This window comes from Macaca nemestrina, chromosome 13 (assembly GCF_043159975.1).
Source record: "Macaca nemestrina isolate mMacNem1 chromosome 13, mMacNem.hap1, whole genome shotgun sequence".
Taxonomy (NCBI): domain Eukaryota; kingdom Metazoa; phylum Chordata; class Mammalia; order Primates; family Cercopithecidae; genus Macaca; species Macaca nemestrina.
In genome coordinates this window covers 46,725,078-46,744,068 of record NC_092137.1, presented here as the reverse complement: position 1 = coordinate 46,744,068, position 18,991 = coordinate 46,725,078, and the positions used below count along the sequence as shown (strand labels likewise).

General features: G+C 36.9%; 2 protein-coding genes across 7 annotated transcripts in view; one reads left to right on the top strand and one right to left on the bottom strand.

Moving 5' to 3' along the window:
• The window catches only part of LOC105464968 (phosphatidylinositol glycan anchor biosynthesis class F), a 36,125-nt gene extending 20,913 nt beyond the window's left edge, over positions 1-15,212 (top strand). The window contains exons 5-6 of one of the 2 annotated variants that reach the window (XM_011713137.3): positions 3,619-3,727; positions 14,906-15,212. In XM_011713137.3, coding sequence (XP_011711439.1) covers positions 3,619-3,727; positions 14,906-15,019 — 223 coding nt within the window. In that variant the 3' untranslated portion in view covers positions 15,020-15,212. Of the gene's footprint in view, positions 1-3,618; positions 3,728-8,068 lie in introns of both variants that reach the window. The other variant, XM_071076657.1, reaches the window with a different exon arrangement.
• Positions 12,288-18,991, bottom strand: part of LOC105464969 (ras homolog family member Q) — a 41,688-nt gene continuing 34,984 nt past the window's right edge. The window contains exons 4-5 of one of the 5 annotated variants that reach the window (XM_024787749.2): positions 16,395-16,495; positions 15,593-16,139 (exon numbers count right to left, since the gene is read on the bottom strand). In XM_024787749.2, the coding sequence (XP_024643517.1) occupies positions 16,010-16,139; positions 16,395-16,495 (231 nt within the window). In that variant the 3' untranslated portion in view covers positions 15,593-16,009. Of the gene's footprint in view, positions 15,570-15,592; positions 16,140-16,394; positions 16,496-18,991 lie in introns of those variants that run through there. The other 4 variants (XM_071076654.1, XM_071076651.1, XM_071076652.1 and 1 more) reach the window with 4 other exon arrangements.

The following is an 18,991-nucleotide window of genomic DNA, read 5'->3' as shown; positions in this document are numbered from 1 at the left end:
GGCAGGCAGATCACCTGAGGTCAGAAGTTCGAGACCAGCCTCAACATGGAGAAACCCTGTCTCTACTAAAAATACAAAATTAGCTGGGCGTGGTGGTGCATGCCTGTAATCCCAGCTACTCGGGAGGCTGAGGCAGGAGAATTGCTTGAACCTGGGAGGCGGAGGTTGCGGTGGGCTGAGATTGCGCCATTGCACTCCAGCCTGGGAAACAAGAGTGAAACTCCATCTCAAAAATATATATATATATATCTGCCTTGGAGCAGACATCAGGAGTGGGGAGGGATGGAAGAGGAGACTACTATTTTAATATTAGTTTAATTGTATTCCTTTACTTTAAAGATGTCACATATATTATTTTGATAAATATATAATTTTTACTTTAAAAAGACAGGGCACAGAGGTTTTCTATTTTTAACAATAGGTCTTGGTTCCCTTTTTTCTACATTTATTATATGTAGGATCATAAACACTTGGCTACAGCAAAATAGAGGGCAACCTCTCTGATGATCATACTTTTTATTTTAATAAACATAAGATGGCCACAAGTGTGCTGGAACCATGAAAAATGTGAAGGCATGGATCTTGCCTCTTAGCCCAAGGAACTTAGAGCTTAGAGGTTAGAAAGATACATACACAAATCTTTTTTTTTTTTTTTGAGACAGGGTCTCACTCTGTCGCCAGGCTGGAGTATAATGGCACGGTCTTGGCTCACGGCAACCTTTGCCTCCCAGGTTCAAGCGATTCTCCGGTCTCAGCCTCCTGAGTAGCTGGGATTACAGGCGCCTGCCACCGTGCCCAGCTAATTTTTTGCATTTTTAGTAGAGATGGGGTTTCACCATGTTGGCCAGGCTGGTCTCGAACTCCTGACCTTGTGATCCGCCTGCATCGGCCTCCCAAAGTGCTGGGATTACAGGCGTGAACCACTGCGCCCAGCCACATAAATCTTACTGAATTATCTCTGATCATATAGTTGTCTTGATTAAAAACCTTCATGGTTCCTTAGTTTGACATTTAAGAATTTTCTAAAATCCTAACCCTAAATCTATCACCATGATACCATTTCACACCAATTACGATGACTGTAATAAAAAAAAAGATAATGACAAGTGTCATGATGGAGGGTGTGCAAAAACTGGAATCCTCAAACACTGCTGGTAGGAATATAAAGTGGTTCAGCCACTTTGGAAGAGTCTGGTAGTTCCTCAAGTGATTAAACATAGAGTTTGCATATGACCCAACAATTCCACTCCTAAGTGTAATCCCAAGAGAGATGAAAACATATGCTCACACAGAAACTTGTGCATAAATGTTCATAGCAACATTATTCATAATAACCAAAAAGCAGAAGCAACCCAAATATCCATCAGCTGTTGAATAGATAAAATGTGGAATATCAATAGAAAGAAATATGATTGAGCCATAAAAAGGACTGAAATATTGATACATGCTACAACATGGATGAAACCCGGTCTCTACTAAAACTACAAAAATTAGCCAGGCGTGGTGATGCACACCTGTAATCCCAGCTACTCAGGAGTCTGAGGCAGGAGAATGGCTTGAACCCGGGAGGTGGAGGTTGCGGTGAGCCGAGATCGCTCCATTGCACTCCAGCCAGGGCAACAAGAGCGAAACTCCGTCTCAAAACAACAACAACAAAAAAAACAAACAAAAAATCCTAACTCTGCCCTACTTTTCCAGCCTTATTTCTCGTACTTCTCTTGGCCTCTAGCAATCTGATTTATGTTCTTTTGTCTGCAGTGCAGCTCTTTCTCCAGTCTTCCAGTTTAAGACCTAACGCTACCTATTCTTTCCAATCCAGCTTAACTTCCTCCTGTTCCATAAAATAGAAAAAGTGAATTCTTCCCAACAGAAAGTAATCTCTGCTCTTAACCTCTACCACACCTTGTGTCTCCACTTTATGTATTACAGTATAGAGGAGGTGTGTGTTAAGTTGGAGCTTAGTCAACATTGTCAGCCACATGTAGTCAAAAATTGCCTTTGAAAATCCTTTAAATTGCTTGAACAGTACAGTTCTCTTTACATTGAACTTGGCCAGTTTTTCCTTCCAACATTGGAACAGATCTCTGTTCTATTGAATGCTAGTTGAAAAAGCTGACTTACAGGTGTTATATGAAATAAAAAAGAACAATAAAGCCCTAAAAATAGTACAAATCTGGATATATGTGATTGGCTCCAGCCTGTTCTTAGCCCTGCTTCAATGGAAACAAGCTAAGGTTCTTATCTTGTGTAGTTGGGGAGTATGAGATGGATGGATGATAGAGGGATTGGTTTGTGAACTGACTTGTCATCATTTGTGACTTTTAAAATTCAGTGTACATTTTGCGTGTAATAATTGGCCTGTTTCTAATTAAATAAATCATCTAACAAAACACATGTTTTCCCCCATACTATCTAGAAGAGGCTACTTTTCATTAACTTCACAGTAGCTTCACCTTGCAATTTAAACAATTGAATATTTGGACCCTACTTATTGCATTGCAGTGGACTTTTACCTGACTGTAACCAGAACTGTCTGGTTACAGTTCACACTATGTATATATAGTTCACACTATGAGGGCCAGGCTGAAACTAACACCTACTAAGAGAATGGCAGAATTAAGTCTTTCCACCTTTACACTCTCCGATGTGCACTTAGTATATAGGAATGGTAGGCAAAATCACCAGATCTTTTGAAATATTTTGTTCTTGTTCTCTGCCTTTTTCTTGCCGAGTAAATTGAATTGGTTTGTATAAATGAAATGTGATGTAAGAAAGACTAGCTGAGGCCAGGTGCAGTGGCTCATGCCTGTAATCCCAACACTTTGGGAGGCTGAGGTGGGCGGATCACGAAGTTAGGAGTTCGAGACCAGCCTGGCCAACATAATGAATCCCCAACTCTACCAAAAATACAAAAATTAGCCGGGCGTGGTGGTGCACACCTGTAATCCCAGCTACTCAGGAGTCTGAGGCAGGAGAATTGCTTGAACCTGGGAGGCGGAGGTTGCAGTGAGCTGAGATCACTCCATTACACTCCAGCCTGGGCAACAGAGATTCCATCTCAAAAAAAAAAAAAGAAAGACTGGTTGAATAAATGATGCACCATCCATACAATGGAATACTACTACAACTGTTACCAAGGAAAAACAAGCAAAATTCGGTTTATAACGTGATGCATCTGAGTTTTGTTTTGAAGAAATATACATATGTACATGTGTATTTATGCAAATATACATATATCCTTCAAAACAAAATTATGTGTGTATTTGTGCATGTATAAAATATTTCTGGAAGAATATGTAATAATTTGGTAATAGCAGTTGCCTGTGGGGAAAGGAACCAGGAGTTGATAGGGGTGGAGGACTTAGCTGTTTCTACAAATGCTCTTTAGCATGGTTTGACTCCTACTACATCTGTATATTACCTTTCCGATGGAAAACATTTATATCTTCTTACCAATTAACTGTTAATAGTTCATGGTAAATATTTATATGTCAGTTTGAGATTTTCATTTTAAATTACAGAAAATATATGTATACTGATAATGTGTGCTAGTGCTTGTTGGATTCTGCAGCAGCTAATGTATGTACCATCAATGATGTACCAATTTGTGCTTCACAGAGTTTCATCCATATGGGAGAATAGTCTCCAGATGACTACAATTTCTAGTTTTGTAGGAGCATGGCTTGGAGCACTTCCTATTCCGCTGGATTGGGAAAGACCATGGCAGGTTGGTTTCAGTTACTTAAAGCAACAAAATAAATGTTTGTACAATGATAGTAAAACTGATGAAGCAAACTAGTATGTGTATGTAAATTGTTCTGTTGTTCAATTAAGTAAGGATACCAATTCTATCAGTCATCGTAATCTGGGCAACTTAATAGGGACTGTCCCAGTGCCAAAGGCGTCTAGGTAGCCCTGGTTTTATCTTCTAGCACTATTTTTTGCACATGTATAGATGAATAAACAAGCTTATTTTGTGATTGTATATAGGCAGTTTATTGTTTTTAAAAATAAACAGGTTCTCACTCTCTTGCCCAGGCTGGCCTCCAGTGCTTGGGCCTAAACGAGCCTCTTGCCTCAGCCTCCCAAGTGGCTGGGACTACAGGTGTGTGCCACTGAGCCCAGCCAGTATAGGAATTTTTAAAAATTAGGTTAATAGTTGCAGAAATGTCCTATTTTCAACTTTGGTATTTATTGCCCTTGTGGTCTTATATTCACATTTTCTGAACTTGATTGATGGCCAAATTGAATGTTCATCTTGAAATTTTTAGAAGCAGATGGCAAGGTAATTTTTGCAGCAGCGGCCTGTGTTATCAAGACAGCTCACAAACATCAAATTTTTCATCTTGTATCACAATAAGATAAAGCTGATATGCTAGGTAAAGCACTGTAAGGTAAGGGCTCTTTTTATACCCATTTTACAGATGAGGAAACTGACACCTAGAGGGTATGTAACATTCCCAAGGTCACTGAACTTACAGTAATGACTGTATCCTTATCTTAATATTAATGACCTTGTAGTATGCCATTATATAGTTACTTTATAACTTATTTAACAAATACACTATTGATCATTTAGATTATTGCCAGTATTTTATGATAATAAACACTGCTGTGATAAAATCTTTGAATCTATAGCTTCATGAATTTTTATAATTATTTCCATAATTACTCCCAAAAAGAATTATGGTGTTAAAAAATAAATGTGCTTTCTTTTTCCAACATGAAGAGAATTTTTTTCTGATCACAAAGATAATGTATATTTATTTAGAAAATTTAAGCAATATTAGTAATTCTAAGGAAGAAAGTAAAAATTACTTTCCTCCCCAACCACCCAGAGGAAACCTCCATTTGCTTTTGGTGATAATTTTTGCAGCTGTCTCTCTCCATGCCTGTAACTATAATATTCATGTTATTTTTAATCTGCTTTTTCCCCTCAGCAGTATATTATGGAGCTCATTCTATGTCAATGAAAACTTACATATATGTAATATTCGATTATTTGTGTAAAATACTGTACCAGTTTTTAATTAAAGAACATTTAGGTTATTTCCTATTTCATTATTATTATTAATATTTTATCAAATATGGTTATCATATTAAACATACATCTTTGAATATTTGTCCAATTTTCTCTGTAGTGTAAAGTCCTAGGTAATGAATTGATGAAGTAAATCTTTGATACATACCTCATTTGCCAAATGTGGGATCCAGATTGTGTGCCTTGCACATAACTGCCTACCTTAACTCCATTCTTTGTGCTTTCACTTAGATGTTGTGTCTCCCTGAAAGCCAAATTGTTCTTTCATGTTTAGTAAGTCTGGTAGGTTTGCCCTTGCCTGTTTTAACTCTTCATCACTGTATTAGAGAAATCCTTGGAGGTTTGGGGTGTGTATCATCACAGATACTCATCCCAAGTTTTTGGTGCTAGTAAAGGTTTCTTAAGTTGTTGACATCTTGTAGAAGTCATCCATACTTAATATCATTCAACAGAGTGTCAGTGATTTCTAAATTGGAGGACAATCAAAATCATTGAAAAGTATACACAGAAAATTGAAAGTGGTTAGATTCCTTACTTTCAAGTAATGCAATTAAATCTAAATAGAAAATATTGATAAAGCACTATGGGACATCAGCTTTAATGAGTTGGTAAGATAATATATAATAAATGTATCATTTTGTATATAGATGCAATACTTTAGAGTGTAAAGGTTTGATATGTTACATGTAATTTAAGTCTTTTCTGTTTACAAGACAGTGCAGAAGTAGAAACTGAACTAAGGGGAATATGTATGCTTTATAAAATATGTGTTTAGGTTTGCTTAGAAAATATATATCTTAGTTATTTACAGTTCAATCACCCATTTTGGGATTGTTCAGACTTTTAGCTGATGACTCATTTTTCTGCCTCAGTGCTTGTTAACAATAAGGATGAACTAGATCCAAATTGATGGTATTACTTTTTAAATTAATATAAAGTTTCCATTTGAATTACTGACTTTTTAAAAAGATTTTCTAGCTAGCTGGAAATCTAATTTAATTTTAAAACTAATTTAAATACATAACGAGTGTTGGTTTCCATTTAGAGCGTTTCATTCAGCTGGAATATTACTGGCTGTGTAATTATCTTTACTACTGGATGGTTTTTAGAATATTCCAAGTTAATGACCCACACATTCACTGTAAACCTTTTAAATTATGAAATGTATTGTTGAGGGAATGATAGAATTGATGTATAATTAAAAATCTTTTATTCGCATAGCACTCATCTGCCCCTTGCCCTTTTTGCAGTTATTTACTAATAAACTAAAGAAATGAGGTTTCTTTTTTTTTTTTTCACTTTTTATTTCCAGCAAACAAGGTTGCTTGTTTTTTGTTATTGTTATTTTTTAATAATTCTAACTCCACAGAACAGAATCTCCCAGAGAAGCAATAAATCAGATAAGGGAATATGGCATTTCCTAAAAGTGGAGATGTTGTTAGAGCAAAATTTGATGAGAAGACAATACAGTAATACACTTTATTATCTAAAATAGAACATGTATTAAGAAGAGATTCTTGTTCTGTGTTCCTTGTAGCCCAGTACAGATTTGATCTGTTTGTGGTAAAGCAAGCTTTTCTGGATTGTGTTCTGGTTTTATTTATATTCCAGTCAGCGAAACAGGAATGTCTGGTTAAGCAATTATACCTTTAAAAACGTACACATGCACACACACACAAAACCCCACAAAATCTACTACATGTTTTACTTCAGTTTTCTTTACTTTGAACTCAAATCATTGTATAACATTCGTGAGGCCAACCATAAGATTACAGTAATGTGGATTCTGTAATGAGCTGTTTCAAGCATATTTTTATGTTTAAAATAATTTCTTAATTAAATGATTGGAAAGGCCCACTGAAAATATGTGATCTCAATGAAAAAGTTTTGTAACTTAATATAAATCTTATGTGATTTTAAATAATGGCAAGTGATGAAAAATTAGGCATCTTTATAGTTGGAGGAAGCCTTTCTTTTGTGGAAGGCAGCAAGGCGATGTGGTTAAAGAGAATATGGTAGGGTAGCTACCCATTATATTGTTGGTCATCTTTGTTGTTGTTTTAATATTTGAAAGTACCTTCTTGCCTCTCCCTTAATTATTTGCCTTAAAAATCTCAGCAAGAAAACAAATATTTGAATTTCCCATAATCCAGATAGCCTTTTTCAACTTCTGGAGAAAGCTTATAGTTGCTGACAAAATAAATATTTGGACTACAGAAAACCTTTGTATTTTATAATTTGATTCTTTATCTGCTGTAACTAAATAGCTAATCAGTAAGTATTCGTTGTTATCACTGTATGCAAGGCATACGTTCTGTGTGAGTAAGTACAACAGACACTTAAATACACCCAGGACTGGAATTTAATTATTTAATAATTCAGATTTGGACTGCGATTTAGATTTAATATGCTGTAAATATTTCATAAAATATGTAGCTATGAGGTTTTTATCTGGAAAATGTCTTATCAAAACATGGCTAGTATTTCATGTTTTAAAAAAATTAGTGGAAGGTTAACAAATACTGTTAGTTATTCTGAGCACAGGAAATTGACCATGAGGTTTTTAAACTCACATGTTTTATTAATGGGTAGGCAGGTAACATGACGATTAGGAGTTCTGGCATCAGATTACTGGGTTGAAATCCTGGCTCTGTCACTTGCTAGTGAGGATGAAATAATAAAATCCTTCTGAAATATCTAGCTCAGCACCTGACATGTGGTTATTACTTAATTAATGTTACAGGCATTTGTGAGCCTGTAACATTAGAAAAGAAATAGTTTAGTGACTATAAAGAAATAGTTTAATGACTATATTTTTAGCCTTCAATAGTGCAAATTCCATTATTTATTTGAGTTCTCATCTATTAGAGAATATGCTAATTGTCTCAGTTTGTTTTATTTTTTCTGTCCAGCAGTCTTTCAGTTGGTGGGAGTGGACTATTAATTTATCTGTTTCTCTGGTATTTCGTTATACCACTTTAGGGTATTTGGATTTCACATAATTTTCAATCCTGTCTGACATTTCAGATGACAGTAGAAAGAAAATGTAGCATTTGTAGATCTCTCCATGTACCCCGCATGGGGCTTGGCCCTGTCATACGAGTAACTTAATCCTTACAGCCATAGTGCAAGGTAGGTTTCACTCCCATTTTATACACTAGAAAGTCAAAGTGTGACGGGGAGGAATACATATCTTGCTTAGCATTACTCAGGTGGGAAGAGGAAGACTTCAGATTCACGTGAGAGCCCCACGGCACTATGTTCTTTTCTTTGCTGGAGACTAAAACATAGCTTTTCTTTTTAAAAAATGGTCATAGCTTAGGTCTCTTTGGAATAGCTAAAGTAGTTATATTTCATTTCTTTCCCCACATTGTTTTAATTAAATGCCTTGACCATTGTGGTGGTGTCTGTATTTTAGGCCATAATTTATTTGTAGGAGAATATTTAAAGCTAATATGCAATGCTTTTGTCCCTAACAAATCCACACATGCCTTTAAACTATGGACTTCAGTGCTACAATCTTTAAAAAGATTTGAACCAAATAATCAAGTCTCTTCTAGGACGCTTATTTCTTATGAAGGTAAAAAGGAAAATTGATATAAAGTATTTTAAATAACTGAATTTGGAGATTTTGAATTTTAGACACCTGAGATTGTCTTTGAAACAATTTAAAGTTGTTTTAAAATATTTTTACTTATTCCCATCAGATACCAGATAAATGAGGAATTGTTGTATTTAACAATTTTGGGGTTTTTTTTGGTTTTTTTTCAGTTTTACCAGGTTAGAAATTTAATATTTGTGAAACATGTATATTCATTTCCTAAAGTCACAGATGCCACAGATAATTCTTTCATAAGTTGACACTAGAAATCATAGGATTATAACTACATGAATTACTGCAAAATGCTGGAGGTAGATTAAAACTAAGATGGATTTGATTGCTTGAAGAGCTGCAGGTTTTTACATTAATTGGTATTTCCATTACCAAAGGGATGATACTGTGTTTTAGACCAAAATAAAATACTCATTTATATGAATCTGGTTTATGTTTCAAGCATGAGAAAAATGTGTTAACACTTAACTGGCATGAAATGATTTTAGATTTAAAAGGCATGTTCATTGTAGGGTAATCATGTTGATAATTCTCTGCTAACAGGACTTTCATGTGAGAGAATAATGCTGGCCAGGTTAACTCGTTTGCATGAGTTGTGACCAGGACCTTTTAGTGTCATTTTAACAAGAATTCCAGACCAGGAACTACACACCCCTTCACAAATAACTCTTCCTAAAGTAGTATTCTTAGTCACAGAAGAATGTATACATGGATGAGTGCAGGTTTTTAACTAGAGAAATGTATCATGATGAGTAGATTCATTTGTGCATGTATTCCTGTATCAGACAATGACATTTACTTTAGGAATATCTGGAACAACATACTGTTCAAGACCAATTTTGGAGGAGAATATAAATGATTATTTATAACCAGTAGGTCAGCAGCTTCGAAAGATGAACTCTCTCAGTCATGCAAATACAAATTTGTGATAAGCACAATCAACAAAACATTGAAAAGTAGCTCATGAGAGATTGGGAACTGGATTTTATCTTCTTTTTTATCTGGAGAGAGAGACAGTAATCCTAACGGTCGTGAGTTGTTCTAAATGTCTGTAGGTGTTCTGATTTGCAGATAGGTCAGTTTCTCCATGTTATCTGTGACAGTGTAAATCTCCCCCAAAATTATAAGTAATATTTATTATATTGGAACACATTTTTAAGAATTTATACTAAAATGTATCCAAAATTAAAGGTAGGAGCTGGGTTAAGGTAGGAGCTCAATAAATAGTTTTGAATGAATGGAGTCATTCATATGAGCCTTTAAAAATTAACACAAATGTCTACTAATGATTAGTTTAAAACCACTATCTGTACTTATTTTGTTTCTTAAAATTTATGAAAAATGACAGCTAGCAGCAGGGAATCATTCCTCCTCCTGAGGTGAGGCTACAAATGGTTAACGTAATGCCAGTATGTTGTATAGCTCCTGAATTTGCTCTTGTAACAGACATTTCACATGAAGAACAGCATGTATTAAAGATGATTGCTTTACAGCCGGGTGCGGTGGCTCACGCCTGTAATCCCAGCACTTTGGGAGGCCAAGGCGGGTGGATCACGAGGTCAGGAGATCGAGACCATCCTGGCTAACACATTGAAACCCTGTCTCTTCTAAAAATACAAAAAATTAGCCAGGCGTGGTGACAGGCACCTGCAGTCCCAGCTACTCGGGAGGCTGAGGCAGGAGAATGGCATGAATCCAGGAGGTGGAGCTTGCAGTGAGCCGAGATTGTGCCACTGTGCTTCAGCCTGGGCAACAGAGTGAGACTCCATCTCAAAAAAAAAAAAAAGATGATTGCTTTATAAGGGTAAGGGAATAGTTCCTACCACTTCCTACCACACAGTATAACATATTACTCATGAACTATTTGTTCTAAACTGCCGATTCTACTTATTACATAGTAGTGTCAGTGACCGAAGAAATACTGTTCGTGTAAGTTTAATTTTTTCAAGATAAAACATGTAATATACAGAATACTGATACATGGTACGTTATAGCTTTCATGACAAATTTTAAGAGATTACTTCAGCCTTGCATTTTAAGTATAGTAGGTACTTCTGTCCCTGTTTTGTAGATTGGGAAACGGAGGCTCAGATGTTAAAATGAGCTGGCCAAGGTCACTTAACATCTGACGTACCACTTATTTTTTAAATAGATTTTTCTTCTTCGTGGTAATTTTAATAATTTTACCCACTTGAGTTGTAATATATTTGATTATACACCATAGGTTGTTTCTTCTATTTACTGGCTAAAAAAAATTTAAATTTATAAAAAACTCTCACTATATTGCCCAGGCTGGCCTCCAGTGCTTGGGCCCTTGTCATTTTGGTGGCAAACACTTGTGAATGACTTCCTTTTCATGAATGCCTTTGTTCTAAGTTTTCTATTTTCTTGAAACAAAATAATTATATAAAGCCATCTCAGATTACCATAATTTAGAGAAATCTTTATAGCACTGCAGCTGAATTATGTGTTTAATATATACCACTTTTTAAAAAAATCCTATTTGTGGCATGAAGAACGTTGAATAGAAACATTTCTATATGTGACATAAGGAAATAGTTTTAAAGGAAAACCTCAGGATCTAATTATGAAAATACATGATTAAGCTAGGATTTACAAATGAATTCTGTTGCCATAGTGTAGTTTTAAAATCTTTAGAATAATTATAAGAAAATCAGTAGGAAATTGCTTGAGAAATAGTTCTTAGTGGGCAGCCTCTCTCCTTTTGCTGTTCCCTATTTTGATAATGTGTTTTGATTTTCAAAAATCATGAAAACTGCCCTTAAAGAAATTCTTGAGTTGGAGTCTCTCTGTCACCCAGGCTGGAGTGCAGTGGCATGATCTCTGTTCACTGCAAGCTCCGCCTTCTGGGTTCAGGCCATTCTTCTGCCTCAGCCTCCCAAGTAGCTGGGACGACAGGCGCCTGCCACCACACCCTGCTAATTTTTTGTACTTTTAGTAGAGATGGGGTTTCACTGTGTTAGCCAGGATGGTCTCGATCTCCTGACCTCGTGATCCACCTGCCTCAGCCTCCCAAAGTGCGGGGATTACAGGCATGAGCCACCACACCTGGCCCCCAGAAATTCTCTTCTAAAAAATGACAGTGTTACAATTAAGAAATGCTTATTTCAGGAAAGCCAAGCAGGTACTCTTGTAAGTACAAAGACTGACCCATCTTTACCAGTCCTCAAAGCCATTCCACATTTTAGTGTGCTGATGGCATATACTTCTTGATTTGCATAACATGAATAACCAAGCGTACCAAGCTGTAACCCTTCATTAGACAAAATATTTTAACATTTCATTTTTGGCATTCTGTTGGCAGTGAAGTGTGGCAGCTGTTTAAAGAATGTGTGTGGTGGTATGTATGTGTTTGAGAACAAAGAGCCATACTGAAATTACAAAATGATTAAAGTACAATTTAGTAACCCAAATTGGAATCTAGCTGGGATTCATGAGGGATTACTATTCTCCCTATACTTTAACAGGGAGCTGTTTTAACAGAGTATAGGGACTCATACTTTGCCAATGACTAGTAGACTCTCAGCATAAACAGAGGAAAGAGTATTATCCCAAATGTTTACATAGGGTAGTAAATGAAAACTACTAAGGTAAAAAGTTCAGTGCTTTACGTAGACAGTAAACTATGCATAGTATTTTATTTGTAACCCCATGTGTTAAGAAGGGACACTGTTAAAGCAACAATCATTTAAAAGTAACAACCAACAAACTGGTATTTAATTTGGTATTTTAAATAGTTAAAAATCAAATGGAAACACTGTCTAAAGTAACTAAGATAATTCATAACAAAACCCATTAATCCAAGCTCTACTTATTGTAAATAGAATTCACCATGAGCTAACCTAAAATGTACCTGTGGAGATAAAACAAGAGTGTAAGTTAGCAAAGTATTAAATAAGATTTCAGGGAGCCCCTAAATGTATTTTTAAGAACTTTAGAACTAATTCTCTATATGCAAACACTGATTAACTCAAATTTCTTGTAAGTGCCTTCATACATGGCCTTGTTTGAGGCAGTGTGTTTGTATTCACTAGCAAAATTCATGTCAATAAAATATTTTTGAAGCAGTTTATTTCCCAGATATTTCACTAGTTTAAAATAGTCATTTCAGTGATTAATCTGATTTTCTATTGAAATCTAAGCTTTTAATGAAGACATGCATCTGAAAATAAGGCAATTTTTCTCTAGTCTGCTTATTAATAGAAAACAAATCTTTGGTTTTTAGTTGAAGTGACAGGAAGGATTTTTGCAAAAAGACTAAGGAACCAAAGCAGTTAAAAAGCTCTTGATAAGCAATAGGGAACTCCAAACCCATCAAGGTCAGTAGAGTACCTAAGGCACCTCAGCTTCAGATGCGACAGTCATCTTTGCTTAGAGTTCTGATAATCTATATACATGATTTTTACCATCTCGAGAATGTGAAACTGAAAAAGTAACGTCCAACAATGATTACCGTGAATAAGAAAATTATTGTGATAAATGGGAGAGACGTTGGAGACCTCTGTTCTACCTCCCATATTACAATGAGGAAACCAAAGCCCAGTCACGAAACAGGTGACACCAGTTTGTGTCAACAAATTCCTAATCTGTTTCTGTTAGGGCAGGACAAATTCTAGACTTTTAACTTTGAATGGCTAGTAAACCAAGTGTGAAGGGTTTCAGAGATATGAATTGGAGCCCCCCCAAAAAAATCCTCATAAATCCCCAAAGGCAAGTTCGAAATGTATAATAGTTTACTGTTGTAATTCCTTTATACCATGTGTTGGACAACTTAGCTAATATGTTAATTGATTTATACAATTCCTTTCAATTTTATCTAAAAATAGCAGACCAAAATTAAATAAGAAAGTTACATAAGATTCCATTTGAGCATACATAAGGCCATGATACTTAATGTGAACCACCATTTCTTGGAAGAAAGAAGACATCCAAATGTCTGATGCAGAGAGAAAGTTCCTGGCCAGTCATCCAGTAGACTCTCTCCACTCTTCAATGGAAAGGTGATGCTTATATTTTTAAAAATCTCTACAAAGCTCACATACAACAAGACAGTACATCCTAGATTTGTGACTGATATGAGCATTTAAGGCTGTCATTTTCAAGTATAAAAGTTTAGTGTTCCATTACCCAATCTGTGCAGTAGACATAGCTATAAGCTTAAGTCATGTGAATTAACAGAAGCCCACCAAAGACATTTAAAAAATTATAATTTAGGCAACAGCAAGTTTAAATGTAGGAAAGGCTAGAAAAAAATGTGTAGATGAGATTGTTTCTCTAAAATGCATTAGGTTGTTCACAATGAAGCTTTGTCTAACACCATTATCTGATGCATGGCATATGCAATAAGGCAGATCCACAGCAGACCAAACAAGGAAGCTGAATTAGGTAATAGAACTAGTAATTAAGATGGTTCACCTCTAACACAGTTCTGTGGCCTGTCCCCCCAGAGAAAGATTAGAAATGGCTCCAGTGTACCAAATAAGCTTCACAGAAGAACATGAAAATTTTTCTCCAACTTTTTTTTTTTTTTTTTTTTAAGCAGAGCCTTTCACTTAGGGACCAACACATGCACTGCTTGTAGATTAAATAATTCAAAATTAATTACTTCTAGCCTAATGTAATATGGCTGGAGAAAATGGGTCTCTGGAAGCCGGTATTTTGTTTAACTTACATTCTAGATGTGTATATAAGTTGTCATTCTATAACTTCTGCTGTGGTTCCAACATCAATATCTGAAAGGTGGAAGCAGCTGTTCTGTTACAATTTTCACGTAACATGCTTGGATTCTAGGTCTTCCCTCTTTAACACAACTTAAAGTTTCTTGTGGTTTGGTCAACATACACAATTCTCATTTCATTTGATGTACACAGCCAAAGTGGGAATTAAAAAAAAAAAAATTACCAACTAGTTCAGAGAGCTAAATTGAGTCCAGCATTATGGCAAAGTCTGACCCAAAATTTTAATTTGTAATTTTAGCATGTGTCTCATGCACTTTGGGGAGCGTCAAACTAAATCTACAATTGCCAGAGCCTTGTTACAGTTTAATGCACATTAACTAAAATGTGTACATTTTTAGTGTTCATGATAAATGCAATTATGACCTTATTACACTTTTGGCATTCTTTAAGAAAGCACATTAAGCTTTAATATAGAAATATTTAGGTTACACTTGTGCTCAAGTAATAATAAAAACATTTGTTCTTTTTTGATCTCATACATTCTCTCCTCAGGTATGGCCCATCTCCTGTACGCTTGGAGCGACCTTTGGCTACGTGGCTGGCCTTGTTATTTCACCACTCTGGATATACTGGAATAGAAAGCAACTTACGTACAAGAACAATTAACTGGAGCAAAGGGAGATACTTCTTTGTGCAGATTCTGTAAGGGCTGTGCAGAAATGTGTATGGTCAAAGCCAAGCAGTTCCATTTACAGCACTGTTTTTTATGTAGTTACAACATGATGTGATTGTAGCTTTTTAAACTATGAAACCCCTGAGAGATTGTACCTTCTAGTTGAAATAAAGTATTTATAATAGATTGTGGCTTCAGATGTTGCTTACTGCTTCTTAAACCTTTAAGGAACATTCTTAATAACCTTTATAGAATTCTGAGGACAGGTTTTGTTTTCTTTCAAGTTTTGAACTGCTTCATTACCTATAAAAGGTCTGGGTATAGCTGTAGCATTTCATTTGCTTTCTGAGAGAAATGGACAATTTCCTTGGCCACTGAAGATGTTTCTCACGTAATTAAACAACAGTTTATACATCTTGATCCTATTCTTTTTTTTACAGTGTGTTTCTTTGGAGTTAAAATGGCTATGATAGCCTCATCAAAAACAGTCTTCAATCCCTTCTGGGTTAAAGCTGAACATTCCACATAGCAGCATGCTCCTATCTGGGAGGGAGAAAAAAATCACAAATATATAAAATCATGTTTATACAATTGGCATGACAGAAACACATCATTATAAAGAAAGTTATACAGCTATGCGAAAAGAATACGTTCATCGTCCATGTTCATAACCCCCGAGAGGGGATTTTAAAATACTAGTGTATGTCCTTCCAGACTTTCTATGAAAAATTATTTCATTCACCACATATTTACTGGGTATCTACTATATGTCAAGCACTGTTTAGGTCCTGGGGATGTGTCAGTGAACTGAACGAAAGAGCAGAGTCCCTGCTGTGTGGCGTCCACATGTGCTGACATCTGCTGGGTGAGAGGCACACGGGAGGGAATACAGAGCAGATGGTGGCAAATGCTGTGGGGAAAAAGCAGAGTGAGGGAGGCAGGGAGTGCTGAGGACAGTGGTAGTGGGGGTCGGGGGAGGCTTCTCAATGGGGAAGTTTGAGCAGTGAGGGATACCTAGGGAAGAGCTCCAGGCAGATAGATCCTGATGCAGGAGCATGCCTGGAGTAGTCAAGGAACAGGATCACACTGAGGAAGTGGTATTTGAGCAGAGACCTGAAAAGAGTGAAAGAATGAATCATATCCATAGGGAAGAACATTCCAGGCAGAGGGAGCAGCAAAAGTACAAAGGTTCTCAGAACTTTGAGGGAACAGCAAGGAGACCAGGAGGCCTGGGGAACAATGAGTAAGGCAGAGAGGGAACAGAGGCTTGTAGGCCACAGTGCGGACTTTGGCGTTTAATCTGAGCTGGGGACCGGAGGATTCTGAGCACAGCGGTGACATGATTGGGCTTACATTTTGAAGACTTACCCTGGCTGCTGTGTTGAGAACAGATGACCATGGGGCATAGGCAGAAGCAGAAAGGTGAGTTGGAAGCTATTCCAGTAAAGCAGGCCAGAGATGGAGGAGGCCTGAACCAAGTGATAGAGGGAAGAGATAGAAAAAAGTGTCTGGATTCTGGATATGTTCTGAAGATAGGTTGTGCCAAAGGCTAGATGTGTGGTATGAGAGAAAGAGCAAGGGCAAGTATAACCTCAGGCCTTTTTTCTTTTTTTTGAGACAGTTTCACTCTTGTTGCTCAGGCTGGAGCACAATGGTTTGATACCGGCTCACCACAACCTTCACCTTCTAGGTTCAAGCGATTCTCCTGCCTCAGCTTCCCGACTAGCTGGGATTACTAGGCATGCGCCACCACGCCCAGCTAATTTTGTATTAGTAGAGATGGGGTTTTTCCATGTTGGTCAGGCTGCCAACTCCCAACCTCAGGTGATCTGCCCACCTCAGGCTCCCAAAGTGCTGGGATTACAGGCGTGAGCCACCACGCCCAGCTGAGGGCTTTTGACCTGAGTAACTGGGAGGACAGCCTTGGAGAAAGAAGAATCATATCTTAGACATGTTAATTTTGAGATACTCAGCCACCTAGATGGACTTGGTGAGTAAACAGCTGGGTAACCAAATTGAGAATTTAGAAAGAGGTCCAGGCTAGAGATGGAAGTCTAGGAATCTTTGGTTGTAGACTGTGCGAGCCACAAGACTGACAAGCTCATTTAGGCCTAGGGAGGGTAGCTATAGAAGAAGACATCCACAAAGCTGAGTGCTCATCCCTGGGGCCCTCCAACCAGGGACTAAGGAGGTAAAGAGATGGAGCAGAGTCCAATGAGAGGGGAGAAAAACCGAGAGGCCAAGTGAAGAAAGTTTCAAGAAGGACGCAACTGTGCCAAATGCTGATGAGTCTAGAAATGAGATCATATTGTTTTGCAACTACTTTTTTCCCTTTAACTACATAACAAATACGAAATCTTAACAGATATTTTAGTATGAAGTTTTAATAGATTGGAATTTCTGCCATTATAAACAATTCAGCATCTTTGTAGCTCTCTTTAAGCACATCCCTAATAATTTGCTTTTATTATTAAATATAAATGGGCAAATTATAATTTTATATACGAGGTACAAAGCAATATCTTCTCTATATATACATATACACACACACACACAAGTGAAATGATTAAATCAACATAATTAACATCTATCACCTTAAATACCATTTTGTGTGGTGAGAACATTTAAAATTTACTCTTTTAGCAATTTTGAAATATGCAGTCCCCCTTTTTTGTTTTTTGTTTTTTTTTTTTTTTCCAGAAAGGGTCTCACTCTGTCATCCAGGCTGGAGTGCAATGGCACTATCTTGGCTCACTGCAACCTCCACCTCCTGGGCTCAAGTGATCCTCCTGCCTCAGCCCCTAAGTAGCTGGGACTACAGGCATGCGCCACCATGCCCGGCTTTTTTTTTTTTTTTTTTTTGGTGGAGATGGGGTTTCACCATGTTGTCCAGGCGGGTCTCCAATTCCTGGGTTCAAATGATCCACCCACTTTGGCCTTCCAAAGTGCTGGGATTACAGGTGTGAGCCACTGCGCCCAGCACCACCATTATTAACTATAGTTAGCATGCTGTGCAGTGTATCTCAAAAAAGACATATTCCTCCAGTCTAACACTGTATCCTTTGACCAACATCCTAATGATTTGCTTAGGATAAACTCTTACATATGGAATTGCTTGATCAAAAGTGTCCATGATTTTAAGGATTTTGCATATTGTCAAGACTGCTTTGATTCAACGACCAGTACAACAGAGAGTCCATTTTACTACACCCTTGGAATAGCGGGTATTATAATTAATCTCTCATTTTTTGCCAATTCTATAGGTGCAAATTGAGCTTACATTTGACTGCTAATAAGTTTGAACATATTTCCTATCTTCAGTGGCAATCTGCATTTTGGGGGGTGAATTTTTCATTGTTAGCCCATTTTTCTATTGGAATCTGTGTCTTCTGATTAACTCATGCAAGAGGTTCCTGTATACTAAGGATGTTAACCCATTTTTCTGCCATCCATCTCAGTTTATATGACTTTTCATTTTATTTCTGGCATTTGATGTGGTATTAAGTTTTTATGCAGTTAAATCATTAATATTTTCATTTATGACTTTTATCTTTATAACATTTAGAAATTCCTTCTCTCCCCAAGATTACAAAATTGAATACATGGAATTTCTGAAGTGATTTGTTAGTAAAGCCATTTATTTTTTGCTTTAGGAAAAACTGTCCTCCAAAAGTTTTCTCGCTTTCTTTTGTCTCCTGATATTACATTTTAAAAGACTATATATGGGCTGGGCGCGGTGGCTCACATCTGTAATCCCAACACTTTGGGAGGATGATGCAGGCGGATCATGAGGTCAGGAGATGGAGATCATCCTGGCTAACACGGTGAAATCCCGTCTCTACTAAAAATGAAAAAAAAAAAAAAAAATTAGCCGGGCAAGGTGGCGGGTGCCTGTAGTCCCAGCTACTTGGGAGGCTGAGGCAGGAGAATGGCGTGAACATGGGAGGCGGAGCTTGCAGTGCGCT